This window comes from Theobroma umbraticum, unplaced genomic scaffold (assembly GCF_002168275.2).
Source record: "Theobroma umbraticum cultivar Fairchild unplaced genomic scaffold, ASM216827v3 scaffold_51.0, whole genome shotgun sequence".
NCBI lineage: Eukaryota > Viridiplantae > Streptophyta > Magnoliopsida > Malvales > Malvaceae > Theobroma > Theobroma umbraticum.
In genome coordinates, this window is record NW_018397260.1 from 7,116,409 (window position 1) to 7,140,180 (window position 23,772).

Here is a 23,772-nt window from a genome sequence, read left to right on the forward strand (position 1 = left end):
CATCCATTCCTGTCAATGGACTGCAAGCAGATGCAGCAAAAAAAGAAAAAGGAATATTTTAGCCGTTCCCTGGATTATACATCATAATGGATATCATCACAGGCATATAAGTGCTATTTAAATGCAATAAAAATTCCACAAGTAAGTCCAGATAGCAGGAAAATTAAGGTTGAATGATAATTTTGAACAGAAAAATTAATTTAGAAGCTTACTCAAGCACAATATCCCATATGGCCAGGTATTTAACATTTAATGAGGTGATTTCTTCCTGCTTCTCAGACCATCTGGGGTCAGTAACTGCAAACTCTAACTCCTCAATGACTGGAAGAAATATACATGAGCAAATAAAGTCAGATAAAAAGAAAAAAGAAAACATTAGCTGAGAGCTAACTTCCATATGATGGTGAAAGTATAGTATTAAAATGAGGCCAAGACTTAAAACAAGGAAGAAAAGTTAGGCTCAAATCAAAATCTCCAAACCCTTTATGGACACAAAAATACATCTAAGAAGGTGAGAAAAAAATTTTACAAGAAAATAACCATACAAGCATGGTAAGTGTCTTCATTATGTTCAACAAGCAATTATTAGTTATGTTCATGTTTTCAAGCTAAAAATAAAATCAAATCAATCGCGAACAAATTGTCCAGTACAAGACATCATAGACAACTGATTATGAAAATTTAGTGCCAGCTGCATCACATCCATAGTACAGTTTATAGAGATTTTCCAAGTTCTTCCATTCCTATCTTCTATGTCCTGGTATTTATTAGACTGAAGAAAACATTTGAGCAAAGCCAGAGGTGTGAGGTAAGCAACACAACCCAACACCAAGGGCAGGTTTTGATATTCTTCGCAGAGAAGATCCCAATGTTGATGAAAACAAAAGATATACATCATCAGCTCACAAAGACACAGGCAATATAAATGTGTAAGGCCACTGACCCGAAGTTCCACATGCACTCTCAGCCTCTAGTGCAACCTTTGATAGGACTTTGAGAGTGACTGTCACAGATCCAACCTATGAAGCAGTCCATATAGAAAACTGTATACTGTTAAAATAATAAACTACTATTACAAAAGAACTAACTCCAAATATTGCCATTTAGGACTCACCCTTTGAAACAACTGACAGTTAATATTAATAATATCATCAATTCCCCTTTCAAAACTAAAGGTCTCTTGGTGTTCACTGACAGTTGAGCCATTGATTTTGATGCCACCAGGAGAAAAATTTACTGACAGTTCTGTATAATAATTATCTTGATATAGAACATAATCTGAACACAGAACAACTGTCTTGTTTATGTTATCCTGCAAATTTCACAGAAGGGTAATCAAAACAAATCTGAAAAGCCTTAAGAAAATTTATAGCAGGAACTAGTAAATATGGATCTTATGAGCAAACTTACCTACAACTGTTTTTACAGTTAATTGACAAAAAACCCCAAGACAACTAGTTACAAACCAGAATCTTCCTTTTGTTTCAAGTAAACCTAGAAGTGGAAGCTCATTGGGCTTCTGGGTCACACAAAGGAAATAGTTCTCTCGCATTTTACATACTCACCACCCTCCCAAGATTTAAACCTCAAACCTCCAAGTTCAAAATCCCAAATTCTAACAATTAGAAAGCTATAGCTCATTGAATGCACGGTAAATATTCCAACTCAGGTAGAGGTAAAGCATTCTTTGCCTAAGCAACTGAAAATACGGACTTGGGGCAAGGCAAATAACAATTAAAAGTTCAGTGCTAACAGAATGCAAATAGCATGTAGAGTATCAAGAAATATCAGTAAATCAATACCAGAGAGTTAATATAAAGCAATTGAATGAATACTTGCTATATGAATGAACCTAAAAGATGAAAAACACTCTGCAGTATCTCTAAGCTCGTAATCATTAATTAATATATTTAAAAGAAAAGGAATTACCACCAGGATATTGCCAAAGCAATGATCTGACACGTTGTCATTCAAAGAACCTGAAATTATGCAGATAGCTATAGTTAGAACATAAAAACCCACTACAATGAATGTCCAAGGTGTACATGCTATAGGGAAAATGAACATAAAATTTCAAATCTGAAAGAATACCATCATCCTCAGCTACATCTGAAGCAGGAGTTGCTGGAGACCTTCCGCTCATGCTTTCATTAGCATCTGAAGCCAGATCAACTGCCTCATTCTGCAATATAGAAACAATCTAAGCACAAGCCGGAATATACATATCTGAATTCACACTGTAGTTCAGGGAAAACTTGAAAGTACTCTTAATGGAGAATTAGAAAGTGCACAGTTTAATTGGCTTTTCCCAGGTGAAGGTGCTTCAGCACATGAATCTCTCAACTCCAATTCAGGACATGTACTTCTAGGTTCATGGCTATCTTTTTCTACGCCTGCTTGTTGTTCAGAATGCACAGACTTGGACTCTAGGGAAACATCTGGCTCATGATTTCCTTCCTTTGTGACAAAATCCTTTTCACCGGCACCCAGTGGGGCAGCTGGAGTGGCACCATTACAACTACAATCACCATCAATTGCATCAACATCTACACAAGAAACATTGTCCATTTCCTTTCTCTGAACAGCAGCACCACGGGCAACTGGAAGCAAATGCAAAGGAATTACTATAAAAAACAGCAGCGTAATATTTAAAGTCCATCCATCTTATATCCTACAATTATCCCAAATAAAAATTTAGTTGATAAATCTTTCCATGCTATAAGATTACAAATCTAATCCTTTGAAACTCAACAACCATAGCCGGATACAAAGAATTCAAGTCATTAGCATCTAACCAAAAAGAGGAAAACACAACAAACTCCATAGCGAATTGCATGCAGCACGTCAAACCACCACAGTAGGAAACAGAAAACCCAACAAAAGCTTATCAACCATATAACATTCCCTCAATTATGAAATTCAAAATCCAAAAGTGATTGCAAAATCTTTCCTATAACCTCATTGCTAAAGCACTATCAAACAACTGAGACCTCAATTTAAATTGGTTCAAATCAAATTTAGACAAATACTGCTACGATTCAATCATTTCATTTTCATTGCCCTTATCTTACTAAGAAGGCAAAGGCTTTGGGCATTTAAAATTAGACAGAAAATTCGATCTCGCGGCTTTTTTCAGCACCTAAACAAATTTATTAAAAAAATGAAAAACAATAAACAAGATAAAAAGAAACTTTTCTTTTCTTATAAACGTACCGCATTCAAGAAACTGGTATTTCAGATTTGCAGGGTCATCCAAATTAGGGTTTTTCAATTTGTTCAAATATTTTTCAGCGGCCAATTCTGAAATCTCGTCTTCCTCCTTGAAGTCAAACGCCTCGAACCCGTTTTTCATCGGCATATGACAAGAATTAGGTTAAGCTCAACGAACGAGTTCGAAACTTGGTGAAGTGAGTCAGAAACAGAAACTTAGTGAGTAAACGTAGAGGAGAATCACTTGCGATCTTCAGAGAAACAGAGAAAGGAGAGCTGCCCTAATTTCTATGAGTAAACGAGCCAATTAGAGGAAATAAACCAGCTAAAGAGGTTGGAAATATTGGAAACAACGCGCAAGTTTAGAGAGTGGACATCACGACTCAATCAGGTGAGAAAAAGTTCGTGAACGTGTTTCTTTGCGCGTAGGGTTTGCTTTATAGAAATTTAATCGGACAAGGAAAAGGGTTTACCCGAACTTGACCGCTCTTAGTTCGGCAAATTTTTGATTGCGCCATAACCTGTGAATTCTATAAGCCTATATAAAAATTGATTTTAATACAAGGTCAGTAAATTAAAAGTAATTAAATATATTAATTATAAATTTTTTAAAATTAAAATTACAATTTAATGTTCTTAAAGAACTAATTTTTTTATTTTTAATATAAATATATAAGAATAGGACAAAAATATATAAAACTAAAATAATTTTTTTAAATTTTGACATAAATATATAATAAATAATGGTAAAAAAGGCTATCACTCGAATTAAAATAAAAAACCAATATTTAATTGTCTAAATATAAATTACTATCAACCTATGACTAAGAGTTTAGATGAGATTTTTATTTTTGTAAATTTGTCTAAATACAATACTATTACAGTTAAATAATTTTCAACATATAGAACGTAACTATTATATGAAATAAAATAAATCAAAATACAAACTAAATAAATTAATGAACAAATCAATGTGAATAAAAGGTTCAATTCAAACTATAATTTTTTATCATATATTTGTATATATAAAAATTATAATAATAATTTTTAACGTCTATAGCACAACCATTATATGAAATTGAAATTATAATATAATATTTAAATATTTGAATTAATTATAATTGTAATTATAGCATAAAAAGAGAATTAGATAAATATATAAATTATTAAAGAAGTTATATAACCATCAAGATTTAGATTTGTACTACTCCAACAACGTTGCGTTATTATAAATATATAAATTATTGAAATTTTATAGAAGATTATGAGAAAGCATTTGTAAGGTATTTAAACATTAATAAATAAACTTATGAAAAATAATTATTCATTTTGAGGTTGGAGAGATCAAAGTTATTAAAAATGTTAAATACAAAAATGGCATGCCAAATAATGCTAAAAGTACCAAATAAGTATGTAATTTGAATAATTTAGTATATAAATATTTTAGAAATTTCCAGTTATTAAAATTAAATAGAAAATTACTGAAAAAAAATATTTATGAGATTATCAATTTAATGAAAAATCTAATGAAGATGAAAAAAGGGAAAAGAGGAAACAAATGAAAAGAAATGAAAAAAAATAAAAAAGATTGTTACCAATTAAAATTATATATTTAGAAATTATTCATTTAGAAGACCAAAATTATTAAAGAAGTTACATCTATCTCTATCTTTTATATATATATATATATATATTTAAATCTCAAAGTCTACTTTTTATAGTACAAATGCCTAATATTTGTATTTTTTATCTTATTGGCTCTGCATTCTGCTAGTGTGCAGGCTATCTCAAGCCTGAGACCCAAATGATTTTTGGGCTTCATTCCACTTGAGCTTGAAACTTCTGTATGCAAATCGGAAACTAACCCAGCTTATTGAAACAGTCCTAGAGGGTCCCTCCACGTGTCTTTATAAGGCCCCTTTTCTAACCGACATATGGCAGCTAGGTTTCTTAAGGACTACGGGCGCACCTGGAAACCGCGTTGGTCAAAACGTTCAAAGGCCAACCAACGCCAGCTGTACCTAGCCAATAATCTGGACCGTTCATACATCTCCCCACCGCTTAATCCTAGCCCTCTATCTTGACCCCTTTTATTCTATAAATAGAGCTCCTGAGCAAGGAAGCTTTCTCCCCGCGGAAACGGTGAGGACGCTGGCCTGTTGCTCTTCTCTGCAGCGTTTGGTTTTTCTCCTGTACTGCATTTATTCGTTTGGGTTTCAGTGATTGTCTGTTATACCGTAAGGAGTTGGATTGGAATTGCGTTTTTGGATTTTTATTTATTTATGGAAGTAGTGACAGAAATCGGTTGAATCTCGGATTTTGTGTTATTAGATTGTTCTTGTCTTCTTGGAATCGACGGTGATCATGCGATTCTGTTGACGTCGATCCCTTGTGATGACGATTGGTCTAACTCTTAACCTGTTATTAAGAACTGATTAAATGGATTTGTTTTGATATCTATTCTTCTCGGAGTTTTCACAAAAGCATTGCTACTGTTCATTTTTTAACGTAATTAAGAGTATTGGCTATCTTTTCATTGGATTATGTTGTGCAGATGGGCAGATGGTTCTTTTGGGTTTCTTTCCTCTGTTACGAGATTTAAGGAGTTGCAGTGTTGGCAGCGTAACTGTTTTTCGTGGACAGAATTTGGTTTGGTCGTTGAGTTTTATATTTCTTCATGTTTATAATTTTGGAAGTTTGGAAAAAAATATTTCAATACAAGGTTTCTGCCTGCAGTGATGTTGCTGCTAATTCCTTTTGTGAAGAGCTGATCCTTCAACTTTCTCATGGCCGTGAGGAAGGTTTCTCCTTCTGCCTTGTGAATAATATTGTCTTTTGAAGTTCATTAGTAACATGTCAGAAGATAAAGATATTGTTAGTATGTTTTTTGTGAATGCAGTTTGGAAGAGATGAGGAGATACTAAATGACCGTGGCATACTGCTTTTGATTTGCTGAGATTCCTTATTAATTTGGTTTAAACAGGAGTTTTTTATGGTAGTGCGGACATAAGATATATATGCTAATTTTTTATGATTGTGAGTTTGAGTTTTAATTGTGAAATCTGTGTTCTCTTGGGGTTTGCTTATTAATTCCGGATAAAGAGAGGTTGAACATAACTTCATATACTAATTTTTCGTGGTTGTGAGTTTGGGTTCTTGTTCTGAAGCCTATATCTTGCTGGGATTTGTTTGTGTTTGTAAGAAGAGAGTCACCAGATTACAAGTTATGTCAGTTCTGATTTTGCTTTCTCTTGGTCTTGATATCTGATTTGCATCATTGTTTTGAAGGTATATAGTTTTTTAGAAGTGTAGGCAGCAGACATGAAGCTTCTTAGAAACTTTTGTTCGCATAATTTATTTCTTTATTTCCGGTTATATTTTCATTAGTTACATTGGCACAAGAGGAACTCGTGGAAGATGTGGACATTAAGGACTTCAAACTGGTGACGTTTGTTCCTTTTACCTTTTTGTTTGCATTTCACTGTTTCTTTCTCTTGTTTTTGGGCTTGACTTATGGTTTTTGTAGGTAGTTGTTGACAAGAGCAATGTTGGAAATTTTACCTTCAGCTCATAAGACAAAAGTCTATAGTCTGATTGTACAGATTCTTTTTTTAATTTTATTTTCCACCATTTTTAGAACCTCTTGGTTTTTAAGACTTCCTATTGGATTTAACTCTCAAGGAGATTTTGTTTCCTGGTTCTTCATAACTCTCTAAAATATTTGGTTTTGGAAGACCATTTGTTGGTACCGTGCTTGAGATGACTTTTCGACCCTTTTATTATTTAGAAGTGTGTTTGGTGTTATCAATTTCCAGAATTATTATGATAAAGGACAAAGATGATGGATTTTGCAGGAATAGGGGTTTCTTTTGGCATCTTTTCTTGGTCAGATTTTCACTACAGTCTTGGAATTTTGAACGTTGTCAAAGCAATTGTTTTGGGTAGTATGCCTTGTAATTTGATTTTGCAACAATAGTTTGTAGATCCTTCCAACTTTTGATTAGATCTCTTTTTCATATTAATAGATGGTTCTTCATTCTGCTGTGTTCTTTTTTGGATTCCCATAATGCAGAGATGGATAATACTGAGATTTTGATACTATCTACATCAAGATTCGAGCTAAATCATCCAATAGGTTTTTCTTGTTCTGTATTTTTTTATTTTACTAGCAAAAGCCTTTCTCATTTCTTTTTTTTTTAGGTTTTGGAATTTTGTAATTTTTTAAGGTTTTCATGCAGTATATTGGTTTTGATTGATCGTTTGCCCTTATTTGATTCTTGGGTTAGAGGCTGCTCTTAGGAACTATTAGCATTCCACAGGGAAAATGAGATCTTATGTGAGCTTTGTTATTTCATATCTTTGTGGATGAAGTGCTTTTCAAAAAAAAAAAAAAAATCTTTGTGGATGAAGCTTGGGAGGAAGGGATTGGTAAGAGATGGAAAGTGATAATAGACGGCCACTTAATTGTGTTTGTGTGCTTGGAGTTCTATAGTGATATCTATTTTGTGATTGTAGGTAGTGGCGGATATTTATAGTTTTTCAACTTTTGTTGACTAATATAATGCATTTGGGCTTCACTGTCTTGGATTACGGAGTTAATTGGATCGTATAAATGTCTTGAAGGTGTTATTTTGTAAGGAAATTGATTTGATTTTGTTTAACTGAAAAAGATTCTTTGTAATTCAAGTTTTTTATAATGGTCCTAATTAATGGTTTTTATGTGTAGTCTGAGGAGGTCGGTTGGTCTCTAGTAATGGAGAAATTTGTTGCTATGTTTTCATGCCCTATTCTTTGTGTACCTTCCACCATTTTCTTTCTTTCAAAACTCCATGTCCTTTATGTTCTTAATGCATTGTTTTGGGAAAGCAAAAAACTTGGGAGTTGGTTTGACTTTAAATCTTATAAAAAATTTAGAACATTTTTTTATGTGTTTTGACATGGTGATTTTGACTCTCTAGTCTCTGTTTTGCTTCTTTTGCCTTTTTGTTTGGTTTTCGAACTTCTTAGTGTTTAATAGTTTTGTTCTTGATGGTTTTGTTTGGTTTGATTCTCAATATTCTCAATCATGTGTTTAGATGGTAGTGTTGGTAATGGGGCTCTCTGATACTTCAGGTGCTGTTTGAGGTTATCAGTTAGAATTGAAGAAAAGACAGGGATGGAAGATTTGGAAGCAGTGGGTGGTAAGGTGTTTTGTAAAAGCTTATCCTTGCACTTTTATATCTCCGTCTTTCTCCATTTTTCAGTTGGATTGTTTCAATTCAGATTTTGGAGCTGGTATTTTGGAGCGTTCTTCTGGGATGTATTGATTGGAAACTTGAATACAGCAATTTGTAGCTCAATGGCTAGGATTGTGAGGGCTTTATCACAAAGAAATGATTGTGGATAATATGGTATTTGGAATTCTGATTGAGTCAATCTGGAGTTGATTTGAGTGTTACTAAGATCAGTTTGTTGTTTGATTTTAACAGATGGAATGTGGGATTCTCAAACTGGGGTGGATAATTCATCAATCTTGCTGCAGTTTAAAGCTTTTAGGTTTGGCAGTGTTTGAAGAAGTTATTTGATACTTGAATTTTTGATGCAGTTGCTGCTTTTGTCTGGTTTTTACATTTCTAATTTCTTTTATCATTTAGTCTCCTGGTATTTGGGCTAAGAACTTTTTATGGATTTTGGTAGGAAGTTTTCTGCAATTTCTGTGTGACCATACACATTATGTTGGGAGTATGAAAGATTCTATATATTGGGTTGATGGAGTCTGAATAGAGAAGGGTAAGCAGATGCAGAGACAATTGATGGCCATGATCTATGTTATGTTTTCTCTTTCTAATTCATTTAAATGATCTTGAAGTTTTACAGGCAGTGATCATATTGCTTCAATGAACAGTAATTGTTGTAGATCCAGTGATAATTGATGGCCATGGTTTGTGTCGTGTCTTCACTTAATAATTCATATATGGGGTTCATCTCGATGTTTAACAGGCAGTTATCACCTTGCTTATAATAAGAACATTAATTTTCTAATGTGATTGTGTTGTGGACTTTGATCCTATTGGCATTTCTTATGGTGGGAGAGACCTTTCCAGATATCAAACTTTGTCATCTTTCTTTGCACGTTAGCTTTTTTTTTTGTTGGTAATGTTAATCTTTCTGGCCTCCAAACTGCTGTTCATCAGTAGCGGAAAATGGATCATGGCTTTTATAAGTTTTCTTGTTAAAGTCTTTTGTATGCATTGGTTGGTTGGCTGGACATTGTGATGGGGAAATTTGATATCTTCATTTCTTGCTATTGATTCTTGTTCATTGTTGGAGGATCTTTTACTTTGATCTTCTTGTTTTAGAAAAATATAGAAGCTAGAAGCCGTTTGTCCTTTGTGTTGTTTGTTTTTCTGTGGACTGTTTTTTGCCTTTTGTTTGTGACAATCTCAACTCCTAGTGTTCATAGGTAGTTGTTGACAACAGCAATGTTGGAAATTCTATCCTCAGCACATAACACAGATATAATACTATAGTTATATACATCAAAATTTTCCCACCCTTGATCCCTCTTGGTTTTTTTCACTTGTAATATCCTTTTACTATGGTTGACCTCTTGGTTTTTATTGCTTGTAATATCTTTTTATGGTTTTGTTTGCTCAGGGTTGTGGATTTTGAATTTCTGAATCCTGTCTCAACTCAAGACTCTTGAGGAAATTTGCTCCCTGGTTCTTATCCAATCTTTTTAAACTTTTTAGTTTTGGAGCTTTTAGGATCCTGAGTAGTTAATGTCACTGAGTGTGATATGACTTTTGGACCCTTTATTGTTTTAGATGCTGATGTAGTTTCCACAATTCAAAGCAGGAAGTGCAAGGATGAAGATCTTGCTGAATTTGGAATAGTGGTGTTTCTCTACATTTGTCCTAAATTTGTTTTTTCTTCGTTTGGTTAGGTTTTTGTGCAGTATGTTGCTTTGGTTGCTTTCTGTGCTTCATGTTCTTGATTCTTGGGTCTCCACGGGCTGCTGTTAAAAATTATTAGCAATTATGCTGAGATAATGAGATCTTATGTAACTTTGTTATCCCTTTGTTGATGGAGATTGGGTAAGTAGATAAGGAGGTGACGCCATTTTAATTGTCTATGTCTTACATATACCCAAAATTTGCTTACTGGGGTCCTTGGCCAGAACCACACGTGCAAGTTTCCCTGCATGTAGCTCGTCCGTGCTTTCCGAGGCACTGCTGTGACTCAGCATGAGAGAAGGGGGCGGAACTGCACTCTCTCGTGTTCATCGCATTGTCCAAGTGAGTAGGCAGCGCCTACCAAGCAAAGCTTTCTTGAGGAGGCTGGGCTGCATCCTTTTCGGTAAACCACCTCTTTTTATTCTTCTTTACTAAAAGCTGTTTGGAAAGATTCCGGTAATCACTTGCTTGTTTCAAAAGGTTGCAGACATCCTTGCTGACTGGAACAGTAATGTTATGCTGACATTTTTCTTGTGTTTGTGATTGATAACTATATGAATCCTTCTGTGATTGTAGGTACCAAATACTTTTCTGGTTTCTCAAGCTCTGCCACTAGCGTATATTTCAGTTGTGTTTTCATTTCTTGGATTTTTGAAGTCTAGTTTTAATTAGTTTTTATAAATGTCTGGAACATGTTACTTTGTGAGGGCTTCAAATTGAATGGATTTTTTTTAACTGAAAAAATATCTTTGTAATTCCAGCTTTTGTAGTGGTCCTAATCAATATTTTTATGTACAGTGGTTGCTTGGGCTTTACCAACGGAAAAATTTCTTACTTAGTCTTTTATTTTCTGTTTTGGATTCCTGTGTTCTGCGCCCAATACTTTTTAACTTTTATCCTTTTCTTTTCATAAGTCTCCTGCCCTTTAAGTTCTTAAACTTTTGCTATTTTCTTTTTTGATCAAATGCTTCTGGAAGGAGATCAATTTGGTGTTTCTTTTGTGTTTTTTGTTGTCAGGTTTTGGAAGCCAAAACATAATCAAGGTGGTTTGCCTTTAAAATCATTTTTTATTATCTATTGCTTAAATTCCCAAAATTTATTGATATGCGTTTTTTACATGCAGTTGTCAACAACAGTATGCTTAGTTGATGAGTAATTCTTTCCCTGGTATTTTGAGAAAAATACCTTTATAGTTCCAGCTAGTTTTTATAATGGTCCTAATTAATGGTTTTATATGCAGTGGTCAGTTGGGCTCTACTAATGGAGAAACTTGTTGCAAAGTCTTGATTTCCTTTTTTGGATTCTTGTGTTCTGTGTGCATTATCTTTCACCTTTTAGCTCTGTTTTTCTTAAGTTCAAAACTCCCTTGTCCTTTATGTTTTGAATGTTTAGCTTTTGTATTTGTTTTTTGTTTTTGTTGTTAGAGGTTTTGGGGAGGCAAAACTTAATGGATTTGGTTTGACTACCTATTTCTCTTCACTTTTTGGCAAGAATTTGAAAGTTTTCTGATATATGCGTTTGTTGATGAGATTCTTGAGCATTTTGGATTTATGTTTTCATATTCTCGTAATTTTTTTTCTCTTTTTTTTTTCCCCTTTTTGGCCTCTCTTTGTTCGCTTAGACTCATGTTTTTGTTTGGTTGGTTTGTCTTGATTTTGCAGTCCTGTATTTAAATGATGTGCTGCTAAAGAGGCTATTCGATATTTGTACGTTCTGTTTGAGGTTATCAGTTATAAATATTAGAGAATATGAGAGCACGATTGAAGAACAATGGTGGGTGAGGGTTTCTTGTGAAAGGTTCTTTTTACACTATATCTATACATCTCTCCATTTGTCAGTCAGATGTTCCATTTTAGTGTTTGGAGTAAGTGATTTTGACTCAAATTTTATGGGATGTTATTTACGTGAATCTTGGATATTGCTGATTGTGGACAATCTAATATTTGAGATCTGGAAAGCAGATCTGGGTTGATTTGCAGTGTTTCTAAGACCAGTTTGTTGTTTAGTCTGGTTTCATCTTACATGCAGATGTTGGGATTCTTGAGTTGGAACGGATGATCCGTCAATCTTTCAGCTGTATAAGCTTGGTTTGGCAATGTTTGAAGTTATTTGATACATGTATTTTTGGTGCAGTTATTTGACTGGTTTTTAACTTTTCTAACTTCTTTATCCCTTAGTCTCTCTGTGCTTGTGAATTTTCAGTGCATTTTAGTAGGAAGTCTTATCCAATGTATGTCTGGTTATTCATGTTATGTTTAGGAGTGTAAGATTGTTGTATATTGTGGTGGATGAAGTTCAAAGAATGAAGACAGAAAGGGGTAAGCAGATGCAGAGATAATTATTGATCATGGTCTATGTTACCTCTTTTCGCTAGAATCCATAACCTTGGGGGTTTAGCTTTATGTTTTACAGGCAGGGATCACTTTGGGACCGTAATTTTCTGAGACACTAGTGTATGGAGTTGTTATAGTGGTACATGTTGTAAACCTGTTGTGGGAAGAATATTCCAGCATTTCAAGTTCTGTGACATTTTTCTGTACAAAATTTGCTTCTCTCATCTCTTTGAAGTGTATTTGGAAATTAGAGGTATATTTTCTGTGATTGGGTTTTTTTTTCAAGTTTTGGACGCAGAAGTAGAGGAGAGGAAGATATTGCTTGTAAAGGACTTTGGACAGGATGGATTTGACTGATTTCCATTTTCTCTAAATATATTGTCCATGATGATAAATGGTATATCTATGCTTTTGGTTTGCTGGCTGTATTGGTTCCTATTTGATCTTGTTGTGGAACCCCTGATTGACAGGAATTAGTCTTGGATGCACTTTTGAGCTAGAAAATTTGGGGAATCCAGAACAGATGAACGCCATCTATAAAGGGTTCTTTCTCAGCTCTCAATCTTGCATTTGTGGTTTCCAATGAGAAAATGCAGGCTTGTCTTCTCTTCAGCGTCTAAGCTTTTCTCCTCAGCATTTGTTTCTAATTTTCTTTGCATATTGGCTTTGGTTTCTTTAATTGTTTGTTTTGTTTTTTCATTATTGGATTTCATTTGTCATGTTGATATTTTTTTGTAAGTCCTATCGAAACAAGAAGTAGATGTCGGATGAATCTTGTTTTTTGTGTAGATTGTTCTTGGAGTATAAGATCTTGTGATTCTCTTGACGTTGATTGTGGATATTGAGATATGGTTTGATACTTTGGTGGGTGTTCAGCCTTTCTGCGAAGGATTGGGAATGATTATTTTGGATTATTGGCTCTGTATTTAATTGATTCAGTTGTCCAGATGGCAGATGGTTCTTTTGGGTTTGTTTTCTCTTCTAATACGAGATTTATGAAGTCAGAGATCATCCCATGGTGACGGCTCTATGGAGGTTTGGAAAATATTTCAATACATGATTTATATCTGCAGTGCTGGGTTTTCCTTTTCTAAAGTGCCTTGTACGTTGCCATGACCCCCTCATAGTTATTAGGAAGTCAATGAAAATTATAAGTATCTTTTGTGAATGTAGTTTGGAAGAGATGAGTTTATGTTGCCATGCCTATACTGCTATTTGATTTATTTTTGAGTTCTTATTGTGAGGATTTGTCTATGTATATTTTACAAGTCAGGTCAGTTCTGATTTTGCTCTACTCGGGTTCATTGTCTTATTCGGATCATCGCATAGTTTTAAGTATCTTTTCAAATTTTTATTTTTTAAAAGCGAAGTATCTTTTCAAATTTACTGGAAAGAGCTTTTTGAGAAATAATTTTTTTAATTTTAATGTAAATATGTAAGAACAAAAATAAAATTAGCTATAGTTAAAAATAAATTTTTAAAAAATCTTGATGTAATGCGATATTAAGCATTGTTGATAAATCTTAAAAAAGTTTGTATTTTTTTCAAATTATTTATTAAAATTTGTAAGTGTCAATGTTGTATAAATAATTTATTTAATTTTTAAGAATAAATTTAAGAATAAAGATGGTTGAAATTGGTATTCAAAATCTTCACTTTAATTTATAAAAATAAGGTATAAAGATTAATTAAATAAAAAATTAATATTAAAATGTTTAATGCTTTTTTAAAAAGTTTGTATTTCTCAGATCAATATTAAAGTTAGAAATTAATAGTAAAAAATAATAATTTTTTTAAAAAAGGTAACTATACGAAAAATAATGGAAAAATAACGAAATCTTAAACTTAATTTTTTTAAATCATCACAACACATATATATAAATTAATAGTAAAAAGAAATAAAAAGTAGTACTTAATTTTTTTTATAAACAGAATTTACATTAATTTTTATGTACTCTTAATACCTCTACACATTACTGTTGAATAATAACATATTGCCTTCCCAAAAATAAAATAATAATTGAGAAAAACAGTCTTTTTCTTTTATTCTGGAATAAATATTATGGAATTAATCATACTCATACAAATAAGGGAGACAGTTAGGATAAAACAAAAAAGAAACATTCATATTTATTATATTCATTATCCATGTCATTCGCAAATGGTTGGATATACTTTGATATAAAAAATACTATACTAAAACACAAGTGGCAAGTTAAATTTTAATTATTTCGTCTCTATAAAAAACTCATTGGGACACGTGTTATTGGCTCAACTATGATTATCTATTTGTTGTATATGATTGACACGTACATAAGGGATACTTTTGTAAATCAATTAAAGTTTTATTTGGTTGACCGTCTTTGTCTTCTTACTTCACATTCAATTCTTTTTGTTTCCGATTTCAGGGCTTGCTTGTGTGTGTGTGTGTGTGTTTTTTTTTTTTTGTAAAATTATATTGTTTGGAGTATTTTTGCACTCTCAAAAATTTTAGCAATAAAAACTCTTAATACAAGTAACAATTGTGAATAACATAATCACGTTATTTTTTATAATGATGTGATAGTGTTATGTTATTTTGTCATGTTAGTATTAAGTGTTATGTCAACATTATGTTAGTATTATAATTATTGATTTAAATAAAAAATATAAAAAAATTAAATTAAAATAATTTTAAAATAAATATATTAAAATATTATAATTTGAAATAAAGAGATTAAATTGAAAAAAATATTTTAAGGACTTTTCAGATATTTGAATTTGTACAAATTCCATCTTCTCTTACAATCAGATGTGGAGTATCTCGACTGGTTTAATTGGCAATAGATTTAATTCTAGCCTCAACATAACACTTTTCTTGTTAATAATTTCATATATTAATGGAGAAAAATGATGTGCAAGAGCAAGACTGCTATAATATCTATAGATCTAGAGAAAGAAAAGGACAAAGAGGAGGAGAGGAAAGTCGACGACAACTAATCCTATAAATGTGATTACAACAGAACTGAAGGTCCAATGAATGTGACTCTCTAGGACTTATCCGAGGCTATGTAGGAGGTGTTTCTGTGGGGAGCTTAGGTTGAGGTTGTGACGCCGAAGGCAAGGCTTAGGGCTTAGGGCTTAGCGGGGCTTGTGAGGTCAGTAGCATAAATCCTGAACTTTTACTTTATTACCGGTGACGACCATGCCTTTCGTACCCCAAGGATCACAAATAATGAAAGATAGAAGGAAGGAGACAGGGAATTTACACACTAACCTGTTGTTGTGTATTTTTCTCTTACCAAGCAATGAATTTACAAGCATTTCAAAAAAAAAATGAAAAAGGAAGGCATTTTCTCTCTAATCAATCCAGTGGCAGGATTTTGAGCAGCAGCACCTTTTTTGCACTTAGGACAGCAGCTTAGGCAGCAGGAAACCAAGGAGTGCAGTCAGGAGAAGGATGGGCATACATGAGCAGTGAACGCGGAGAATTCACTTTCCATCTTTGATGAAGGTGGAGGAACTCATGACAGCAACAACTACCGAGGGAGCAGCAGCCAGCAATGTGTAGTGGAAGCGGTGGCGCAATTCAGTTTAGATCACCCCTGGAGGCCTAAACAGGAGGCGCTACGTGCATGATTTTGTGAAGGGCAAGGAAGTTTTGCAGGGCAATCAAGGAATGATACAGCTAAAACACGGTCGACTTACTCGGGCTATAGGATTAACAATTCATGCGAACAGGAAGGATTTTGAGAGCACGACCCGGGCCTTCGTAACCACGGGTACTCGACTGGGGTTATATCTGGAATATGGCGTCCCCCGGGACATCTAGCGTGATAGAACCGCAACCTACCTCTTCGAATCTCATACGAATAGGGATTGCAAACACAGATTATGAAATGGTCTCAATATATAGTGACATGACTGTCACAAACCTCCTGCCTACTCAGGACTAAGACCGACAGCGTTATGTACTTTTTTGCAATTCCAGTTATGTAGTTGGAATCCATTTGCCACTTTAGCAATTGCAGAAGTCGGGATAATGTGTTATTTATCATATATTTAAGCAAGTGTATCTCTTCACTGGAAAGATTCCAACCTGAAACTATCTAGACCAATTATCAATAGATAAACAAGTAAATAACCTAAGTGTCCTACCAGCAGAAGCTACTAGTTTTCTTTAGATTTAGTTGAAAATAACATACAAATAGAGTAACATCACTACCCACAAGGTTTTAAATAATTCAAGACAAATCTTTAACTTCCATTATGATATATTTGCTTTTCACCTAACACCTTCTAGGAATATTCTTGCAAGTAATCCTTGCAAGCATTTACTTCATTTCCTTTCCATCTGCTTCAGCAAGAGAATGGAAGCCTGCAAAAGAGTTCAGAAAAGCAACTAAGCAGCAGTTTGGTCAAACATGTCCAGGCTGATACTGTGCGCCACTGTTAGTGCATGCATGTATAGGAGTCTCTTGATACGCCCTACTCGCTAGTTCCTTCGAATTACAAGGGAAGTTATTCTATGAAACAAAAGCTACCTCTATGCTTGAAGAAAGTAGCAGCAAGCCACTGACTATATATAGCTTTATCCTTCAAACCTTAACGTTCATTGCAAGCAAATAATCATAAAATTTTGGAGCTTCAAACATTTCAAGAATTTATAAGCAGAATGGCATTTGTCTGAACATGCATGTCTATAACACTCCTAGCTTACCCTAGTTTGAGAGAAGTATCTGAGCTATCATCCTCCAACGTGGGGCCGCTGTTGCAACTGTAAACATTAGTGACAGACTCTGATGACACGCCTTCTTCCTGAACTGCAGCATCTGACTCTGCTAAGATGGGTCTTTTTCCGTTACACAAAGTCACCATCTGGAAAAGCCCAAAATCTTGTATATGTCAAAATTATTATAATTTGATAATTGAAAGGAACAGCATAACAATTTTGGGAACTAGCACTTGCTTTCTGTTTTAATTGCTTGTTCTCTTCCAGCAACTGTGCTCCCTGCATCATCATCAAGAGAAAATTATTAAGCAAACCAGAAAGGTACATATACTAGAATTTTCCTTAAAATTTTGTGATGCAATTTTCTGCAAATAGAGTTGAATGGTTCAAATCGGAAATCCCTGAAATTCTAAATTTTCAAAGTATTTATTCATTTGAGGGTAGAAACTAAGATGAAGTTCAGCATTGTTGATACATCGTTCTAAAAACAGCCTGTTTTTCTTTTATAATCATAGTAAAGCAGACTGGGCAGCCTTGAAATTAGAGCTACCATAGATAACTGCTCTGGATTGTAGTGTAGGAAGCTAATTAGGGTGAAAAACCAATAACATTGCAACAACTTTGAATAGGAACAATGGGATGCATTGACTCCAAATAACAACAGGACCATTCCGTTCAGCTAGCCTTCTTTGCATGGAACAGATAGAACTTGTTTTTCAAACATGCACATTGATGGCTTGGCTTGTAGATTATTTCGAATGCTTGTACTAACCTTCTTTTCAAGTGCAGAGATCTCACTCGAAATACGTTCACCCTGAGAAAAGTGGAATAACCTACTTGTTAATGGACAAAATCAAGCCTTCGCTTTGTGGATGGAATAAGCAGCATATATAAACCTTAGTCTCAAGAACTCGTGTGAGTCCTGATTCAAGCATTTTCTCCAGCTGCTGCAATTCATCGATGCTCAATCCTTGAAGATCTTCTCCTCTCATCTGCCTGTTTTAAAAGCGGTTATATGTCAATGTTAAGTACAAATATCAACAGCAGCAGTCCCATTGGGAAAAACAAATTACTGACCTTAGTTGATGGCTCTTAACAGCAAATTCCTTGCTCAATCTTATGTGATTACTGTTTTCCAGCTGTAATTAATAATACCACACTTCATTAAAACTTATATTTCCAACTTGCAAGCGTTCAAAATACGAAAAGAAGAAAAAGAAAAAGCATTTCCAAGGCTCACAAAGATTTCTAAAGAAAGCATAACAAATTAATTTTGACCTCTGTAGCCTTTTAAATCTACACGTTCCATCTTTATAAGATGAAATTTAAGATCAACACAAAGAAAAAATGGGGGAAAAAAAAGAAATATGAAGAGTATTCTTCATACAATTAATCGAAAAACTCAAGGAACAATGTTGCAATACATAAAATGAAGGATAGAGCTTATTCCACTGCATTTGTTAGTTGGATCTCTAAGGCATGCATAGGAAATCAAATGAATCTATACAGTCAAAATGGAATACAAGAGGCAGTTGCATGATTCTCCTTTGAAATATTCAACACCTCATAAACAACTTCCATAATTACCTGTAGTTCGAGAGAGGGTTGATCCAATTTGTTGAGATTGTTGGAGTGCACATTATACCTTCCCAATATATCCCTCATGCTTCAAGGAGCAAAACAAAAGTATGAGAAAGTTACATGAGAGTTTAGTAATGGAGGTCTTGATTTTTAACAGTTATTCTGAGCTCCAACTTAGCAATCCAAGTCAGATCACCCAAAGTCTAAACAGTTACTGCTACAATCAAAGGGCAAACATAGCTATTTAGTTATAGGTAATGAGAGGAAAACTGATCTAAAAAATGGCAATTGTAACAATGGGATCTCATTATCTGCATTTAACAAATTAGTGTGTGATGTTCACTTGAACATTTAGACTAACACTCTTAATTGAGACTAGAGCACATAGAATATAAAACAGATCCATAATTAAATGCATAAGTCTGTTTCGATGATGCTCTTGACGGTTGTTCTTTTGATCTCATTACAACCTGAGGGTGTTGTTGATCTTGTATGGTCTGTTTTGATGCTGCTTATCTGCAGCTCTAGCCTTCTATGGCTTCTTTTGTATAGCAAGTTATTAATGAAATCATCTACCTTTCAAAAAAAAAATCAAATGAATAAGTCAAATATGCAATATTTATAAAAAAAATCAAATACTTATTAGAAATATATATACACACACACTATGACTTTGAATTAAGACCAACTAGTACATAAATCAAACATTAAGGTGAGTCTATTTGCATATCAATATATTTTTATTTTTAGAATTTAATTTTAATACTTTCAAAAAATTCATCAATTAGAGTAGCCTAAGTTAAATTTTAACTATAATTAATGAGGCATATCATATTGACACATTGTTTCCAAAACACCTTAGAAATATCTGTATTGATGATCATAACTATGAGCTAAATTTAGCAAAATTAATTAATATATACACACATACATACATACACACACACTTGCACATGCTTCGATGTTGAATTAAGACCAACTAGCACATAAATTAAACATCAAGGTGGGTCTATTAGCATATCAATAAATTTTTAATTTTAACATTTTTAAGAGTTTTATCAATTGGAGTACCCTAAGTTAAATCTTAAATATAGTAAATAGGGGATATCATATCAACACATTGTTTCCAAAAACACTTTAGAAATGTCTGCACTGATGATCATGACTATGTGCTAAATTTAGCAAAATTAAGGTTGGAAGTCAATGCAATGAGATGTCTTCATCAGAATGAATGATGAAAGCAAAGAATATGCTTAATGTTAATGGATCATAAGCACCCTAACACATCCAAAAGGAAAATTGTAGCATCAGCCAATTGGTCTACAAAGAAATTATAAGCCACTGAAAGTTAATTGAAGATGTAAAACCTTTCACATTCAATCTGAAAGTAAGGGCTGTATTCGAACATTTGGCTCATTGGTTGGTACATGATCCCCCTATCTAAAGAGCAAAGTTCAAATCCCCCTATCTAAAGAGCAAAATTCGAATCCCCCTTCCCCCAATTATAAAAAAAAATTTCTAAAAGTAGGGACTAGTCGAACCAAGTGATTGAAGCTTAGCTCTGGCTGAGGTGTCATATCAAACTCATTCAGAAGCACATTATCCTTTCGAATGAGCTAACTTGAAGCATAGTGTACAGAATCAGAAGCTTGATTTAGCTAGGCTAATTCAATAATTAGGCTACGTGCGAAGTTCCCAGTTTTCCTACAAAGCTTCCAAATCAAGAGCAATGGCCATCCAAAGTACTTATGATAAACAAAGGGAGAAAACATCATACAGGTCAACATATTTTTAACAGATAACAGCCAAAGGCTTATGTTTGGATCTGTTTGTTATAAGACTAGCATGGACCGACCAGCACCTGACATCTCTTCAAAGATTTTACCCCAGGAAAACTCATTAATTGCTGCACATTGATACATTATTATCATATACGTCGTAGAATATCATGTATTGCAAAGAAATAGATCCCAATTACCTTGAATACAACTTGTTTATACGCTCACCAAAAGATGCTCTTTGCATAACATTAAACACCGTCTAGGAAAATGATTTGGGATATATTGAAATCAAAGTTATGATTTAATAATCTATCAGAACAGCATCAATGAACTAGTTCTGCCCTAGAAGGCCTGATCGCAAAGCCTTTAAGTACATAAGCTATATATGACAGTCTGAAATACTCCACTAGTTCATTGAAACCTCATTCGTTATTAGTCAAACGTGTATCCACATAAAACTTAGTCTCTCCCAATCTTCTTGTATCATGCCTGCCTTACTCCCACTGGACTATTCTTTAAAGTTGCATGCAACACAAGCCATCCAGTTAACTTTATTCATTTATTTTGATACCAGAATTTACACACTGAAACTTCCATCTTCTAAATCACCCCTTCGATTCCAGCATCTGTAATGTCTCCGCTGGTTGTGTTTATTAAATTACATTTTCTTCTTAATTAGCACATCTAGGATACTTTCTTTATATCAACTAATTATTTGGCTCAAATTTATACAGCTGAAAAATAATCATCTTGTTGAAGCCTCTTGTTTGACTCAATGACTCCTCGCATTTGAACACCTCTTAGACTTTTATAGATAAAAGTACTGCACCTGTTAGAGAAGAAAGAAGAGCTAAAACTTGGTTTTACATACTTGTAATTAGTATTGAAAATTCCAAAGAATTGATGGATAATAAGTTCATAAATACCAGGACTAATTATTAATTTAATCAATATGATGATATGCTTGCAACCTAGCCTCTTCATTAATTCCAATTACATAAGCCTTCACAATCACTTTTGCTCACAGGACGTCGTAAGGAATTATTCCGTGGTCACGGCTTAGACTACCATACATATATATTTGAGTCTCGTATTCCCTCACACTTCCACTATAATAAGCCTTGTCATCAACCTAAAACTTGTCTAATCTCCAGTCATATTCAATAGAAGATAATGTTATACAATGCCATCGATATGGTCTTCTGGCATGGAACTAACATTTGAAAACACATAAACAAGATTGAGAGCGACACCTTTGATACTAACAAGCCACCTCCCACAGATATAAGATCGTGGAACAATAAAAACTTCTTGCAGGTAGCTTTTCAAATGGATATGTTCTTAAGCTATATGACCCACTAAAGATTCCCAAAATATACCATGGAATACCTAAGATCTCTTGCCCCAAGAATCAGTAACCGAAGGGCATAAGGATGACAAAAGGCTAGGTACCAAAACTGTCCAAGAGAGACATGAACTAAGGCAATCGAGTAAGAAGTTAACTAAAAATTAAATCGAACACGAATCATTTTTCTTAAAATCCACAAATCCTAAGCAGCTCCAGTTGATTCTTTGGTGGGTTTGAGAGACTATTTTATGCAAAAGAGAGAACACAGTACCATATGTTAATCTCCCATTAACAAAACAAAATTTATATATGAAAATCAGTAAGTCCCCAAAGCTAGCTATTACTTCAACCCAAAAAATAAAAGAACTGGTTTTAGTCACTTTTTCTCCCCTAGACGACTGCTATTACAGACAAGTAAGTTTAGAAGCTTTTGAAGGAGAAGAGACGACGGCCTCCATGATCCGTAAGGTTTGTCCACAAGATCACCTATTTTTACAACGATCCTTGAAAAAGCTCAACCTAAGGGAGCTTTCAATAACCTCTGAAAGAAAAAATCCATAATCCTAAACCCAGGCTAGCTTGAGATTCCCAGGTTTGTGGTCTTTTACATTTCTGGAAATAGTAAGACCTTCCTTTTTCCTTCAAACGGTTTATTCTTGTTTTGAAAGATCAGCCGTACGATCTAAAACCTCACAAGAAACTTTAGAATGAAGCCTACCAGCTCCCCTTGCTCTCCGTCTATGTCTATAAGCACACACAAATTAGAAGAAGAGCAGGAATATTTCCAAGAGAAGTGATACATTGATTGTAACCCAGGCGATTTTGTCCAGAGAAAAGACAGATAATGAAAAATACCTGGAGCTGGCATACTCAAATAGCTTGCCAGTAGCCGAGAAAATGATGAGAGCAACCTCAGCATCACACAGAACTGAAAGCTCTTCAGCTTTCTTGAAAAGGCCTCGCCTTCTCTTCGAGAAGGTCACTTGCCTGGCCGTCACGTTGTCAATCTTCCTGATCTTGATCTTCTCTCTGGCCATTTCTTGTACCCTCCATAATATAAGATCAAAACCAAAAATAGTTTCACTCAGAGAAAAAAAATACTACTAGTACATAAAATGACTTACAAAAGACGAGAAAATAAGTGGGATTTTTTTGACTTTTTGTGCTAAGTTCATCGAAGATTTTAAGCTGAAACCCTAGTGGAAGACCCCATGTCCAGATCTCGGTGAATAAAACAAGAAAAAGTGACAAAACCCATCAATCTTAACTCATGAACATGCAAAAAAAAAAAATAAAGGCACCAGTGGGGGGAGGAGTTTAAGATTGGTGGGTTCTTTGTGCAGTTGTTTTTACCTTATTGAGGAACTGGTATGCGTTCAGGAGCTGGAAGTTAGGTCCGGTCACAAAAACCAAAGGCCTCCCAATTACAGAAAGTTAAGTTAAACCATAAGAGAGAGAAAGAAACGAGAGAGAGAAGGGCTTGGTTGTGTGTGTTTGCTGGTTCAGGAAAGGAAAGGTTACCTACTTACCTGCCCTTTTATAGCTAAAGAGAAACTCTTCCCAATATTACCTTCAGTCTTTGGACATTTTGCCTAAAAAAGTTAAAAAGAAATACATTTTTGTGGGTGTGTGTGGGTGTGTGAAGTGAAGCGATGAGATACACGTTGAGCCAAATCCAAAATCCGGCCCTGCCGTGGATGATGATGGATATCAATCCAAACATAGTGACTTCATTTCTCCCTTTTCTTTGCTTTTTTCCTCTCAAACCCTTCTCTCTTTATTTTAGTTTATTTTTCCACATTAAAATAAACCAAACCCTTCTTTTTTATGTGGACGATCGCTTTCCGTACATGGATAGCAATGATGCCAAGAT

General features: G+C 34.1%; 3 protein-coding genes across 51 annotated transcripts in view; 1 reads left to right on the forward strand and 2 right to left on the reverse strand.

Moving 5' to 3' along the window:
• Positions 1-3,352, reverse strand: part of LOC110416522 (O-fucosyltransferase 31) — a 6,574-nt gene extending 3,222 nt beyond the window's left edge. The window contains exons 1-7 of the mRNA XM_021428526.2: positions 3,214-3,352; positions 2,266-2,600; positions 2,092-2,182; positions 1,930-1,979; positions 1,115-1,312; positions 944-1,019; positions 221-321 (exon numbers count right to left, since the gene is read on the reverse strand). Of these exons, the coding sequence (XP_021284201.1) occupies positions 221-321; positions 944-1,019; positions 1,115-1,312; positions 1,930-1,979; positions 2,092-2,182; positions 2,266-2,600; positions 3,214-3,352 (990 nt within the window). The remainder of the gene's footprint in view (positions 1-220; positions 322-943; positions 1,020-1,114; positions 1,313-1,929; positions 1,980-2,091; positions 2,183-2,265; positions 2,601-3,213) is intronic.
• Positions 3,353-5,344: 1,992 nt separating this feature from the next.
• On the forward strand, positions 5,345-16,527 carry LOC110416670 (uncharacterized). Of its 48 annotated transcripts, none has more exons than XM_089783699.1 (7): positions 5,345-5,447; positions 5,765-5,859; positions 5,947-6,011; positions 6,598-6,653; positions 8,323-8,560; positions 8,679-8,745; positions 8,887-16,527. In XM_089783699.1, the coding sequence occupies exons 3-7, from the start codon at positions 5,997-5,999 to the stop codon at positions 8,967-8,969; spliced, it is 459 nt and encodes a 152-aa protein (XP_089639825.1). In that variant the 5' UTR covers positions 5,345-5,447; positions 5,765-5,859; positions 5,947-5,996; the 3' UTR covers positions 8,970-16,527. The 48 variants fall into 48 exon arrangements, 15 of the variants coding, with proteins under 15 accessions (XP_089639825.1, XP_089639817.1, XP_089639816.1 ...); XM_089783690.1 differs by adding an exon at positions 5,542-5,614 and having other exon boundaries at positions 5,347-5,447; positions 5,765-6,011; positions 6,598-6,658; XM_089783698.1 differs by having other exon boundaries at positions 5,351-5,614.
• A 67-nt stretch (positions 16,528-16,594) lies between these two features.
• AGL24 (AGAMOUS-like 24) lies at positions 16,595-23,600 on the reverse strand. Of its 2 annotated transcripts, XM_021428714.2 has the most exons (9): positions 23,253-23,589; positions 22,755-22,946; positions 18,777-18,855; positions 18,267-18,328; positions 18,086-18,185; positions 17,962-18,003; positions 17,427-17,468; positions 17,178-17,335; positions 16,595-16,835 (listed from the first exon to the last, which is right to left on the reverse strand). In XM_021428714.2, the coding sequence occupies exons 2-9, from the start codon at positions 22,934-22,936 to the stop codon at positions 16,817-16,819; spliced, it is 684 nt and encodes a 227-aa protein (XP_021284389.1). In that variant the 5' UTR covers positions 22,937-22,946; positions 23,253-23,589; the 3' UTR covers positions 16,595-16,816. The 2 variants fall into 2 exon arrangements, with proteins under 2 accessions (XP_021284389.1, XP_089639812.1); XM_089783686.1 differs by lacking the exon at positions 16,595-16,835 and having other exon boundaries at positions 17,174-17,335; positions 23,253-23,600.
• Between the last annotated feature and the right edge of the window lie 172 nt (positions 23,601-23,772).